The sequence below is a fragment of the Mesoplodon mirus genome, assembly GCF_964341445.2.
Source record: "Mesoplodon mirus genome assembly, chromosome: 7".
NCBI lineage: Eukaryota > Metazoa > Chordata > Mammalia > Artiodactyla > Ziphiidae > Mesoplodon > Mesoplodon mirus.
In genome coordinates this window covers 93134058-93148088 of record NC_138983.1, presented here as the reverse complement: position 1 = coordinate 93148088, position 14031 = coordinate 93134058, and the positions used below count along the sequence as shown (strand labels likewise).

At 45.5% G+C, this 14031-nt stretch overlaps 2 protein-coding genes across 2 annotated transcripts in view; both read right to left on the bottom strand.

The window, feature by feature from the left end:
• The window catches only part of LOC309807669 (interferon regulatory factor 6-like), a 1069421-nt gene extending 1059478 nt beyond the window's left edge, over positions 1-9943 (bottom strand). Inside the window, exon 1 of the mRNA XM_082627518.1 lies at positions 8742-9943. The gene's annotated coding sequence lies outside the window, so the exon portion shown is untranslated. The remainder of the gene's footprint in view (positions 1-8741) is intronic.
• Positions 392-11550, bottom strand: LOC309807667 (interferon regulatory factor 6-like). Its single transcript, XM_082627515.1, has 4 exons — positions 11057-11550; positions 3102-3307; positions 1923-2051; positions 392-559 (listed from the first exon to the last, which is right to left on the bottom strand). The coding sequence occupies exons 1-4, from the start codon at positions 11173-11175 to the stop codon at positions 477-479; spliced, it is 537 nt and encodes a 178-aa protein (XP_082483641.1). The 5' UTR covers positions 11176-11550; the 3' UTR covers positions 392-476.
• Between the last annotated feature and the right edge of the window lie 2481 nt (positions 11551-14031).

Here is a 14031-nt window from a genome sequence, read left to right as displayed (position 1 = left end):
GCCCGCTGCTCCCGGCCGAGCTGACTGGAGTCTGCGTACAGTCCGGTAGCGACACACTTGAACCGGGCACCCACGTAACCCGCGGAGTTTGCGATTCTCTTTGCCAGCTTAGATGGCTTCGGGTTCAGAACTTTGCCATCGGTTGATCCTGCCTCGTCAGCTCCGTCTTTGGTGTAGGTGGGGGTGACGTCCACACTCGGTGGGGCACTGCCCACGCAAAATGGTCTGGGATCCTCTTGGGTTTTCCCGAAAGTGACCGCAGAGCCGTCGCTCCCCAGGGTCGGCTCCAGGAATGGAGTCGAGACCGGCGTCGCCAGGTTCTCCTTGTTGGTTACCGCTGGAACATTCTCCTTGCTTAAGCTGGAAACTGGCTGGCCCGGAGCCTGTTTGAAAGTATAGGCTTCGTGGAAGTCACTGATGCGCCCCAACTCCTCTCTCAGGGCAATGAAATCCCGCTGTGGCTGTAGGGCCACATTTTACTTTTTTATTTTTAATATATGTTCACATGTTTCCATAAAGGATCCAAGGTGCCCCATAACGTAAGGACACACAATATTAGCTTTAAAAAAACATGAAAAAAAAAAAAAAGGGAAATCATGATCCTGGAAATGGGTTGTATCCTTTTAAGGGGTGAGAATAACAGAATGAGTGAGCCAAAGATTTGGGAAAGGATCTCACATTTCCAAATGTCCAAATCTTAAAATTGCACCAAGTGGGAATGTAGCTGTGGCAGTATTAACCTGAGAGAGCTCTATGATCGTTGTCTTGACTCATCACTTGCTTGCAAGGTTATAAATGACAGGGTAAGTGAAGGAGGGCAAGTAGACAGATAAGAGTCATTTCCTCATTCTCAAAAGAAGGGGCATCACCTAGGGAAGGGGACTCCAAAATCCTACAGGAATCATCTGGATATACTAAATTTTCTAGGTGGCAAAAGTATCTCATTTGACCCTAGCAGCCAGATGGAACTTAGAAAAGTAGTGAAAAGCTACTCAACTGAATGCACGTCATATGACTACGAGCACGTCAGTGAAAAGTTCAAGGGAAGATGCTGTGGAAGAGCAGTTCACCTTGTGCTTGAGCGTCCTCAGAACGTGCAATGGGAGGTGCAGCACCTGCTCTGTCTCACAGGGACCCTCCAACCTCTAAACGCATCTTTCCTGGGAAGCTGAATTCAGAAAAAGTCAATTTAAAAACAAGATAGGGCTTCCCTGGTGGCGCAGTGGTTGAGAGTCCGCCTGCCGATGCAGGGGACACGGGTTCGTGCCCCGGTCCGGGAAGATCCCACATGCCGCGGAGCGGCTGGGCCCGTGAGCCATGGCCACCGAGCCTGCACGTCCGGAGCCTGTGCTCCGCAATGGGAGAGGCCACAACAGTGAGAGGCCCGCGTACCACAAAAAATTAATTAATTAATTAATTAATTTAAAAAAGATAAAAGTCTCTAGTAGAGAAATTGTATCAGAGCCTAGTATTAAGAGCTGTAGAGCCACAAGTTTCCCATGATACAGCCTTAGCAGAGGCTGTTAAGGCAGTGACAGAAAATTTGTACCGAGGGAAGTAGCAGAAGAGTTTGCCTACAATTCACGAAAAGGATCCCTGCACTTGGCCTGAAGGAAATCAGCAAAATTTGTAACAGCTTGTGTATTTGTATGCGGGATTGAGAATGAATTTAATTTTTTGATTTCTCTGAATTATCACATAAGATTCAGAAGATGCTCTCTCTGCCTAGAAGCCACCCCACTGGGATAACTATGCCTACGGAGTTCCTTTGCCTATGACTCCTACTTGCTAACAGACTGGCAGCCTGGCCCCAGGGCCTGGTCGCTGCTCCCAGTGCAATGGTGGATATGGTGTCAACGGTTGCAAAATCAAAGCCCCTTACATCCTCTCCATGCCTCGGTCCCACCCCCCACCCCACTCACCATCGATGTTCAGGAAGGGGAAGGCGTCCTGGATGGGAACGTGGTGCTGTGACTGGTCCAGCTCATCTTCCTCATCTTCTTCATCCACATCATTATCTTTCTCATCCCAAGGAGCAGATCCAGTGGATCCTACCCGAGAAACACACACACACACACACACACAAAGGTCAAAAGTGAGGCGCTCACGTTGCACTGTCATCCCTGCAGCTGACCCACTGTTCAAGCTAGGCACTGCCAGCACAGAGGTTCCTTGGGTTCAGTGTGCACCCTCAGTGCCAAAGAGTGGGAACCAAGGGTGTTCACCCCACTCCCAGCTCCTCCTACGGAGCCCCAGTGCAAGCTCTCATCCCCTCCCCTATCCAGGAGCTGCAGACCCTACTCCCTTCTCCTAGAAATCTTTTAATTCCTACTCTAAACCCCTTTCCACACATTCGCATCCCTTCTAAGGGCCCAAGGAGCACAGCTTCTCTCCTTTATAAGCTTACTGTGAAGACAGACCCTTCCCTCATGGCAGAGCCTCACTAGATGCACTGGAGGTCAAGTCTAAATTATCTGGCTCTTAGTCGGAACTGGCTCAACATTGAGTAAATATAGGGATCAGGTGGTATTCTCCTAGGAAAAATACCATACAAATTAAATGATCACTTACCCATCATTTATAAAGAGAACTTAACAGCCTTCATAATGTCATGGCAATTGATTCTTAGAACAGCCTTTGAAATACGCAGGAAAGATGAGAACCCAGATTTTATAGTAGCTTCTTCCTATATATAGGAAGAAGCTGAGGCTCAAAACGTTGAATGACTTGATTCAATGTCCCACAAGTAGTGAAATGGAAAGACCGAGGTTTATAACTCAGACCTTCTAAGTTTTAAGCCCTCCTTCTTCTAAACTACCTGGCCTCTCTTCTCAGTGTTGAGTCCCAAGAGAAGTTATTTTTTATAGAACTCAATACCCCCTCTTCTTTCTAATGCTTTACTGTTCCACTGGGTGGGCAGGAAGACTGTGCTGAGTTTATATCTTTTGTTCTCTGGGTTCTTTCTAGGGACAGCATTTCTTGCTTTATTTACCAGTCTTCAACATTGTAAGCGAGGCGACTTTCAAGTCGACTATCGCTTTAAGGGTCCAGCCCGGAACCTGGCACACTGTCCACCTTCTCCCCAGCAGCTGGGGCCTCACCTGGGTTAATGATAGAGCCCTGGGGCTGGGGGATGTCACACACTTGATATATCTTCACTGGGTTTATGGGCACCTCCTTGGTGCCGTCGTACATCAGGTTGAATTCCCTGCTCTTGTTGAGCGCACAGCGGAGCTGGGCCTTCCATTTAGCTGGGTCGGGGTCGTCCACCCCTTCCTGGTACTTCCCCTGTCTCCACAGCCCAGGCCTGAGGGATAGGAAACCGCAGTGCGTGCCTGCTTATTGCCCAGAAACACTGGAAAGTGTGCCCGCCCTCCCTCATACAGACACAGATACACACAGCCCTGCCTGACCGCCCCATCACCCCAACTCCAATTTACAGAGACTGCAGCAGAAAACACCACGCTGGGGACCAGGCAAGGCAGGGCCTGAGACAAATTAAGCCAAATGCAAATACAGTATTTTAAAAAGAGGAGCCTCATCTCAAGTGCTTGTGCCAGCAGCATCTGTCGAGACTACAATGGCCTTAATGAAGGGTTGAAAATAAAGAAAAATCTGGAACAAGTATACACCAAAATACTAATGGTAACTTTTGGATAGCAAGACTTCAGGTAATTTTGTTTTGTTTTGCTTGCCTTATTTTTTTTTCACATGAATTGCTTATATAATAAGAAGAGAAAGGGAGGTGGCGTATGATATGAAGAATTTAGGCTTGCTGTTCCCTCTCCCTTCAGTCTTTAATCTGATGCACAAATAACTGTTGAAACCAAGTACCTTTAGGAGTAGCAGCCCATAGGAGGGCAGGAAGCACGCTCTGGGGGTTCAGCTGGCCTCAGTGCGAGGCTGAGGGCCTCAAGTCCTAATAAACTCACACCACCTGCCTTTCCCTGCTTCCTCAAACTCCCACATTGGGAACATTTTGCTGGGAACACCAGGGGCTGGTGGCCTGGGCCAAAACCAGTGGGGCCCCGCCTCTCTGGTTTTCAATTTCCAGGTCTAACAGGCATTTATGTGTCTGTTCACGGGATATCAGCCCTCCCCCACTGTTAACGTATCTCAGATGTCTACACTTTCTTCAGGGCTGTGACGTACGTGCTGGTGCAGAAAAGGGGGATGTCTTTTGCAGAGGACTCAAGATCAAGAGAACGAGATGGACCGGCCAGACTGCTCCCACTTGATGTTAGGAAGATAAGGTGGCCGTGTAGTTAGAATTCTGCAGGGGAACATAGCCTATAGAGTCTATGGGTTTGCGGATCCACAACTTTTATTTTTTCAGTAATGCCAACCAAGCTCATAAGAGACTGACATATAATCCAGAATGCCAGTCTACTCGTTTTCAAAGGGGGATAAAGCTGGTCAGTGACCAGCATGGTTAAGTCCAATAACCTGGACATAACCATGTATGATCTCAACCAGTAACTCCTGTATCTGGTTTCTAATGACAATTCCAAGAACATAAGACCCACTCAACATTTAAATCCAAATTTTCAGATGACTCCAAAGCTAAATGGAAATGATTTGATATTGAACTCTAAATCTGCATTATCTAGACTATCTCTTACCCAGTTGGGTAACCCAGAATCGACAGTAAAAGGCTCCTGCTTTCCCAAAAATCACAGGGCGTAAGAATGAAAAGCACTGGAAAGGCAAGACCCCCAGTGAATTTGCAAAGCTGCTCTTGTGTCTTTTTCTTTTTGACCTTGAAGCCAGGAGAAATTCTAAAAATACAAATGTATTCATTTTTAAAACTTGACTTTACTATTGTTCAGATCCCCAAGCCTACAAAAATAATTTTATTTTTTAAAAAATGCTCCCTGCCCCAAAGGAGTTTACAATCCCTTAAAGGAGACAGATGAGTCCACAGATCAGAAATACAGATACTATGTGAACACCAGTAAAACTGCCTAATCCATAAAGAGTCGGGGGGTAGGTATGGTTGGCCAAGTTTATCAGAATTTATGATTCTAGGGCTGCATCTTGAACATGGGTAGAAGTTAACCAGGTGAGAAGCGTGGGTCACGATACTCTAAGCAGAAGAAGCTTTATGGGCAAAGGCAGAGGCTGAAAAGCACAGTGCTTAGGGGACCTACAAGCAGTTCAGCTTGCGTGGAGGCAGCATGAGATCAAAGTCTGGGCTTGTAAGTAGGAACCATGCCAAGGGGTTTGGACCTGATTCTTAGAACACTGAGAACCACTGAGAGATTTAAGCAGGTTGTGATGTGATCAGATTTAAGTTTTAGAAAGAACCCTCTAGCTGCAGGACTGAAAAGGGTTTGAAGGGAGGCAAGGCATGAAGATAACACATAGTCTCTATATAATCCATATAATAGTGTCACTAGGGTCTGAACTAAGGAGGTGGCAGTAGGGATAGAGGATACAGGTAACGAACGAGCCGTTAAAGACGCTGACTTGACAAAGCTTGATGATGAACTGATTCCTTGAAGAAGGTGAGAGAGAAATCAAGGATGATTCCCTGGTTTAGGGTTTGGGAGACTGGGTGGGTGGTGATGCTGGCCACTGAGATAGGAGCAGGTTTAGAAAGATGATTTCCCTTTGGAAATGTCGGATTTCAAATGCCTGTGGAAGGCCTAGGGGAGAATGCCCAGCATGCCCAGGGCAGTTTTTTATCCCCACTCACCTCTCACATCACCTGAGGGACTCTCCCTGCCTGCCTCCAGCCTGGAAGAAGGTCCACCAGATTACTGACATCTCTGCCCTGTGGGCAAGGACCAATTTCTTTTCATTTCTGTATCCCGGCTCAGGCTTTAGCACACAGTAGGTCAACGTGTATTTGTTGAATTGCCTCAAATTTACAGAAATACACTTCTTGGGGAATGAATAAGTTGCTATTACGGATGGAAGGCCAGAAAAACAGCTATGAGCAGAAGGCCAAGGAGACACTGCAGAAAGTGCTGGAGGAGAAAATGCGTGCAGGACAGCAACTGCAGAGCAAACAGGTGTGGGGATGCTCCATAATCCTTGGGGCTGGGAACCCTGGGGCAGTCTGGGTGGCAAGGGAGCCAGCTGCACAACCCCCTGGAACCCCCAAGGCACCACCCTCTCCTCTGATCTCCCTCAGCGGTCCCTGGCCCTGGCCGAGCACAAGTGTGAAGAGTGGAAGAGCCAGTACGAGAGCCACCCCCAGCATGCAACTGTCCCCTACCCTGCCAGCCCAGTAATCATGAATGCTGTCTTCCTTCTCTTTTTTACAATGTGGTACATATGGATTTCTTTTGAATGAGATTTAACCAGCTTTTCAACCTTTCTTCTTTCTAACAATATCAGTACTCTCTGACTCTCCAAATGCGCCTTTTAAAGTTGATTTAATTTATGGAAAAATCACCCTTCATACTTTCCCTTTCTTTTTTAAACCTCCCCATGGTAGTGTAATGTAGTAGAAGGAGATTTGGCCTGGGAGCTTGGACACCAGGGTTCTAGCTGCAGTAACCCACAGTTACACACGTTATATTATTAAAGAAAAAAGTAACTTACAGAAATGTATGAGGCCATTATGCACATACACACAAATATATATTCACTCATATATCCATAAAAAAGTAGTCTGGAAGGTTCTATAAAATGTTAAAGGTGTTCACCCCAGGGTGGAGGAGATATATGTTAACTATATTACCCTCTTAAATTTTTACAGTAAATGTATATTACTTTTATAATTTAAAAAGCCAAACTTTTCATTTTTAAAAACCTAAAACATGAAAGAAAACTGGAAAACCAACAAAATTAAAACAATCCCTAAGTCTGAGGCAACGATTTTTTTATCCGAGTACAAGTGATGAATGAAAATACTAAGAATGGTGTGTGACACCTTAAAGTATAGAAAAAAATACAGTAAGGCAAGTAGGCATTAAGATAATAGAATATAAAAAGTTACCCAGATATATTCAGACAACGGACTACTATTCCAGTAATAAAAAGAAATGAATTACTAATATGAGCTACACGGATGAGTCACAACAACATGAGGAGCCAAAGAAGCCACGTGCAAAAGGGTACTTGTTGTATGCTTCCATTCATATGAATTTCTAGAATAGGAAACACTAATACATAGTGAAAGAAAGCATGTCAGTGGTTGCCTGATGCCAGGCCTGGGAAACTGACTGTAAAAGGACAAGAAGGAACTTTTTGCAGGTATTGGAAGTGTTCTGTATCTTGACTTTGGCGATGACAATATAGATATACACATTTGTCAAGACTTATCAAATTACATGCTTAGAACGGGTACACCTTGTTGAATGTAATTCATACTTCAATAAAGTTGATTTTAATGTTAAATTAAAAAGTCACCTATGGGTGGGCTTCCCTGGTGGCGCAGTGGTTAAGAATCCGCCTGCCAATGCAGGGGACACGGGTTCGAGCCCTGGTCCGGGAAGATCCCACATGCTGCGGAGCAACTAAGCCCGAGTGCCACAACTACTGAGCCTGCGTGCCTAGAGCCCATGCTCTGCAACAAGAGAAGCCACCGCCATGAGAAGCCCGCGCACCGCAACGAAGAGTAGCCCCCGCTCCCTGTAACTAGAGAAAGGCCACGTGCAGCAATGAAGACCCAACACAGCCAAAAATAAAATAAAACAAAAAATAAATTAATTAAACAAAAAAACAGCAAACCATTTAAAAAAAAAAAAAAAGTCACCTATGGGGACTTCCCTGGTGGCACAGTGGTTAAGAATTCGCCTGCTAATGCAGGGGACGTGGTTTCAAGCCCTAGTCTGGGGAGATCCCACATGCCGCCGAGCAACTAAGCCCGTGCGCCACAACTACAGAGCCTGTGCTCTAGAGCCCGTGTGCCACAACTACCGAAGCCCACGTGCCTAGAGCCCATGCTCCACAACAAGAGAAGCCACCACAGTGAGAAGCCGGTGCACTGCAACAAAGACACAATGCAGCCCAAAATAAATTAATTAATAATAATTTAAGGGCCTCCCTGGTGGCGCAGTGGTTGAGAGTCCGCCTGCCGATGCAGGGGATACGGGTTCGTGCCCCGGTCTGGGAGGATCCCATATGCCGTGGAGCGGCTGGGCCCGTGAGCCATGGCCGCTGAGCCTGCGCATCCGGAGCCTGTGCTCCGCAACGGGAGAGGCCACAACAGTGAGAGGCCCGCGTATGGAAAAAAAAAAAAAAATAATTTAAAAAACAGTAGTCACCTAGATGTCTGAGCAAGACAGAGTCCCTTTAAGCTTTCAGTCCCAGCTCTTCTCTGAAGCCTCCCCTCATTCACCCTGGCAGCATGTGACCACTTTGCATCTCTTTAACAACTTATATTTATCGGTTCCATTCAGATTTGATGCTTGAAAAGTTTTGTATATTTTATGTCTATCTTCCATTCAACTTGGTTCCTCTAAGGCAGGAACAATAATCTCTTTCATAAATTGAGACCATTACAAAAACAGAATTATGTTCCCTTTCCTCCCAATCAGGGGAATTTGAAGTAGGATTGATGAAATCCTGGAAATCATAAGCAAAAATGTCATTTCTGCATTTTTATGGCCACAGGGTCCTGTGTTTTCATCAGATTCTGGAAGATATCACAGAGCCCAACAATGTTAAGAACCTCTGCTTTGAATCCATGTGCTTTCACTCAGCTCTGTGGTACAAGGCACCCTGCCCCTGGGGCAATCTGTCTGTGGTCCCTGCAAAGATGATAAACCCACATCAAAGACACTCACTCTTCTGCATGTCAGTGGACTCTACTGCCATCTCTTCCTCCACAATGACGTCACTATCGCCATCTTCAAGATTCATTTCTGTCTCATCTAGAACACTGTCTTCTTCCTCTTCCTCCTCCTCATCTTCCTTGGAGACATCCTTTAATGTGGCAAGTAGTCTGTTGTAACCAGAAACTTGTTCTGGTTCACTCTATGCTTCACTTTCAGAACTTGAAGTATCTATAAACTCTCTGACTAAAAGGAAAATGGGGATTTTAAAAACAAAAATTATACTGTTCTTGTTGCTACCCCACGACTACCATCAGGTCCACAGTGGAACCAAGTTCAGACTTTTCTAGATAAAAACTAGCTTTTCTGCAAATACGCAGTCCTATCTATTCAACCAAACCTAGCACCAAATTTGTTTAAAACAGCTAATCTAGCTATGATTCTAGAAGCGCTTCCTCTTCTTTGAACTGCTCATGTTCCACATGGGAAGACAGCAAACTAAACACATGGAGCTTTAGGTTATAAGGCGATCTAACCTATGTGTCAGACATTTGGCACCTTTAAAGGAGCAACAGGAAAACTTACAACAAAAAAGTGTAGTTTATTTCTGAGTCTGTGGTAATGAAATAAGACCTTTGATGATTTTGCACTCTATTTTATGTTAAGCAAACACGACATTCCCTCTTAGGATTCACCAAGAGCCCTCTGGTAAGCCTCCTTAACAGGCTAATCTCTCAGGACAGTTTCATACTCTATACTATGTTAGTTATCACAATGGCATTTTAACAGACATCTGCACTTAAAACTAAGCAATATTACTAAAGTATAGCTTACATCTAAAATCAAAGAGAGTGGAAATGTAGCCAAACTTTAGTACCATATATAATCTTAAAAGTAACAGTCCAGAATCTACTATCATAAAGAAGGTATAAAGCATTACCAGTTGACAAGTCTGTGGTTTTGCTTCCTTTCTGGAAACCCTGAGAAGAAACAGGCAATGTTAAACTTTAACTACTAGTATGTAGCAATTAGGAAAAGTCTAATGATACAACTTTAAATGAACATGGCAGACTATACCGTTATAAATACATTATATCTATTGTCAAGTAAAAACTCCATATGCATTTGGACAGGTTTTGGAAGGATATGCCAAATAGATAATAAGAGACGAATGAAAAAGTCTAACAAGACCACATGACAAATACTACAGTCACACAGTAACAGGCTCTCATCCAAAAGATGGGAAATTTTGGCAAATAAAAGCCCTCGGGGTTCACCTTTTCTAGCAAGTTTCTTAAGTAGACTATCCCTCTAACTGTTGATAAAGCAGCCCAAAGGGGTGGGATGAGCACTAAGATCATAACTGAGAGTCTGGACACTTAGAGAGGAGCCCACAACTACCCAAACATTACTTTCCTCATGGTCATTGAATAGATAGGTGATGTCGAGGGTCCCAAGCAATTCTTTTTTTTTTTTTTTTTTTTTTTTTTGCGCTACGCGGGCCTCTTGTTGTGGCCTCTCCCGTTGCGGAGCACAGGCTCCGGACGCGCAGGCTCAGCGGCCATGGCCCACGGGCCCAGCCGCTCTGCGGCATGTGGGATCCTCCCAGACCGGGGCACGAACCCGTGTCCCCTGCATTGGCAGGTAGACTCTCAACCACTGCGCCACCAGGGAAGCCCCCAAGCAATTCTTTTTTAATTTTTTTTAACTTCTTTAATTTATTTATTTTGGCCTGCTATGGGTCTTCGTTGCTGCGCCCGGGCTTTCTCTAGTTGCGGCGAGAGGTGGCTTCTCTTGTTGCGGAGCAGGGGCTCTAGGCTCGCGGGCATCAGTAGTTGCACCACCCTGGCTCAGTAGTTGTGGCTCGCGGGCTCTGGAGTGCAGGCTCAATAGTTGTGGCGCACGGGCTTACTTGCACCGCGGCATGTGGGATCTTCCCGGACCAGGGCTCGAACCCCTGTCCCCTCCGTTGGCAGGCGGATTCTTAACCACTGCGCCACCAGGGAAGCCCCCAAGCAATTCTTTAAAAACATAGAAAACGAACACAAGCTTATAAAATCTCTGCCCAGTCGCCACACAGGAGGCGTGCCGTCTAGCATCAAACTACAGGCTCAACAAAGGGTAGGAAGACCGGCGAAGAACCCCATCTCAGGCGGGAAGCCGCCAGGATCCCCGGGCGAGCTAGGCCGGCGCCGGGGCAGCGTGGCACGCGGCGGGAGCTGCCCTGTCACTACCCCCGGGGCACCGGCGGACCAAACGCGGGGACACGCGGGCTCCCACCGGGAAAGGACGCCGGCAGCGCCGGTCCCAGCCTCGCCTCTCCATACCTGTCATAGAAGGGATGCTCCTCGCCGAAATCCCTTAGATGCTTCTTCTGCTTTTTAGTTAGGGAGTTGAGCAGCTGGCTCTGGCTCCGGCTCCGGCTCCGGCTCCCGCGTTTGACCATGGGGAAGACGTCAAGTCAGCCAACCTCCAAGAATCGCGTTTTTCACCTGGAAGTCGTCTCGTCAACCCACTCACGCGGGATTGCCAACGGCGCTTTACGGCGGAAGCAGGGTGCCATAAAGCAGACCCGCTTTACGTCGCGCTTGTACGACAGGCGTGGCTGTGAGAATCAGCCTGCATAAACGTGTAGTAACTGAGATGGTTGAATGCAGTGCCTTTGTATTATGCCATAATACAAATACCAACTAACATTTAAGGCTGCCGGTGCATCTCAATTCATCCTCACAACAGTAAACAAATAGGCCTTGTTAATAAGCCTGATATTGGAGATGAGAAAGCTGATGCTTACAAAAGGTTACACACACACTAGCAAGAGAGGAGATGGAAACCTAGTTCTCTCTGATGCGGCCACAGGCTTTTCCCACTAGGATCTGCCACATGCGTGTGCTGTGTGAAGAATGAGGACGCAAGGCTGAGATTCCCGCCCTTACCCTACCCCCTCATTTTCTGAAAGTATTGCAAGGGCCCTTGGTAACACATCTGTTCTGGCATTTTTCATGTTATAAAAGCAAAAACACATCCAGAGAGGTAAAGTGACTTTCCTAAATCACCCGGAGAGTCGATGTTAGAGAAAGCAGTAAAACTCAATAAAGTGTCTCAAAACTGAATTGGGGCAAATTGGGATGGAAAACTTTTAAAGGGTAAGTAACTTTTCTATATCTGGGCCGTGGTGGTGGTTACACCTGGTATACAATTACCAAAATTAATCAAACTGTACCTTTGAAATTGGTACATTTTAATGCAAGTAAATAATAATCTCAATAAACAAAGAGGTAAAAACAGCGCAACTGGACTTAATACTCTAGAGACAGGCAGAGTGTGCAGGGATACTTAAAAACCACAGGATAGGGCTTCCCTGGTGGCGCAGTGGTTGAGAGTCCGCCTGCCGATGCAGGGGACGCGGGTTCGTGCCCCGGTCCGGGAAGGTCCCCCGTGCCGCGGAGCGGCTAAGCTCGTGAGCCATGGCCGCTGAGCCTGCGCGTCCGGAGCCTGGGCTCCGCAACGGGAGAGGCCACAACAGTGAGAGGCCCGCGTACCGAAAAAACAAAACAAAACAAAAACCACAGGATAAACACAGAGACACTTTTTTTCTAATAGTAACTTACAATGTCAATCATAAACCACAGAATTCACCTGAATATTTAAGGTAAAATAGGAGCCATCAAAGATAGTGTTCACTGCCTCTGCTATTAGAGGAGCGTCTGTGAGAGAATTGGAGCTTTGTCCAATACCATGTCACACCTATAGAAGTCGCACTACAACTATTAAAATCCTAGTTTTGTCATTCTGGGGACCATCTACTCCTAATTAGATTCTGGGAGCTTAGGGTGGCGTACGGAGGCAAGGGGAGGGAGTATCAAGAAAATATGCAAACAGCAGGTAGTGCCAGCAGATGGCCCAGCCAAGGAACCCAGAAACAAACAGACATGTGTCTTCTGTCTCATTTCAAGATAAAAAGTACAGTCACTTACGTAAACAAAAGGCTGTTTGCAAATGTCATCATACATTCTAAGGCACCATCCACAGTATAACCTGGCTATGACAATAAAGTCATACAATGTTTTTTCTCCTCCCACCCTATTCCAAGTGCCCCAGCTTCCCTCCCCAGAGGCAACCAGTTTCTTGGTGTTCTTCCAGAGATCTGCTATAAAAAGCTATACTCTTGAGCACTTGATGTGACTCTTTACTCTCTCCTGCTTTCCATGTCATTGTAGTCCTATGGACAGGTCTAGACTGTTCCCAGGTTCAGACACAACTGTGCCCTAGCTCCACCCAAGTGCTCTCATCATTGGCTCACTGAGCCCGCTTCTGAAAATATTTATATTAGCCTTTGACAACATAAAAGGGGATGCTTTGTGAAATTTTAACCTGAGAGTTCGGAATTGAAACATATTTTTCATGCCTCCAGTGAAAGTTCTCTTAGTAAAACCCACACAAAGAAGATGCATGTGCCAACTAGTGAAGGCCCTGGGAAAATTGTAATAAAGGCAAAATTTGTTCTTCCCTTTCTTCTTCTCACGCTCAGCCCTTCCTTTTCCCTCCTGCAGGGTTGTCTTTGCCCTTTGCCCTCAGGGACTCAGTATTTTCAGGGGTAAAAACAATCCAGGAAATAATCTTTTATACTAGTTTGTAAAGAGAGGCTGATGAATTAATGTTACTTGGGTATTTTCAATTCGGGGAGACTCCCTAGGATAACGATCTCAAGGGGTGGGAGGGGGGTGGCTGTCCCTTAAGACAAGATGGTCAGAGTATTCAGAAAAGTGTTAGTTTTTCTTTATTAAAAACTTTTTCTTTGGAAAATTTCAAGTATATACAAAAGTAGACAAAACAGTATAATACACTCCCATGTTCCCATCCCTCGGCTTCAATGCAAGGTATGCCCACCCACTACCCCTAACTCCCGCCCCTGTATTATTTTTGAAGCAAATCCCAGACATTGTATTATTTTATCTGTAAATATTTATTTCTAAATATCTAAAAGATAAGGGTTCTTTCTTTAACATAGCTACAATGGCACTATTTCACCTAAAAAAAAGATGATAACAATTATTTAATATCATCATGTAACCAGTCAGTATTCAGATTTCTGATTGTCTCATAAATGTCGTTTTTTTTTTTTTTACACTGTCAGTTGAACATGTTCTGCTGTTCTCTGTGTCTCTCGCGAATACATTGTGGGATTTAGAACTTTGATCAGATTTCATTATAGCTGATATTTTAGACTTCCATCAGGAGGCGTATACCGTCTGGTTGTCTTTCATTTTGTGATGTTACCAGTCATTGGTAGTCAATGTCT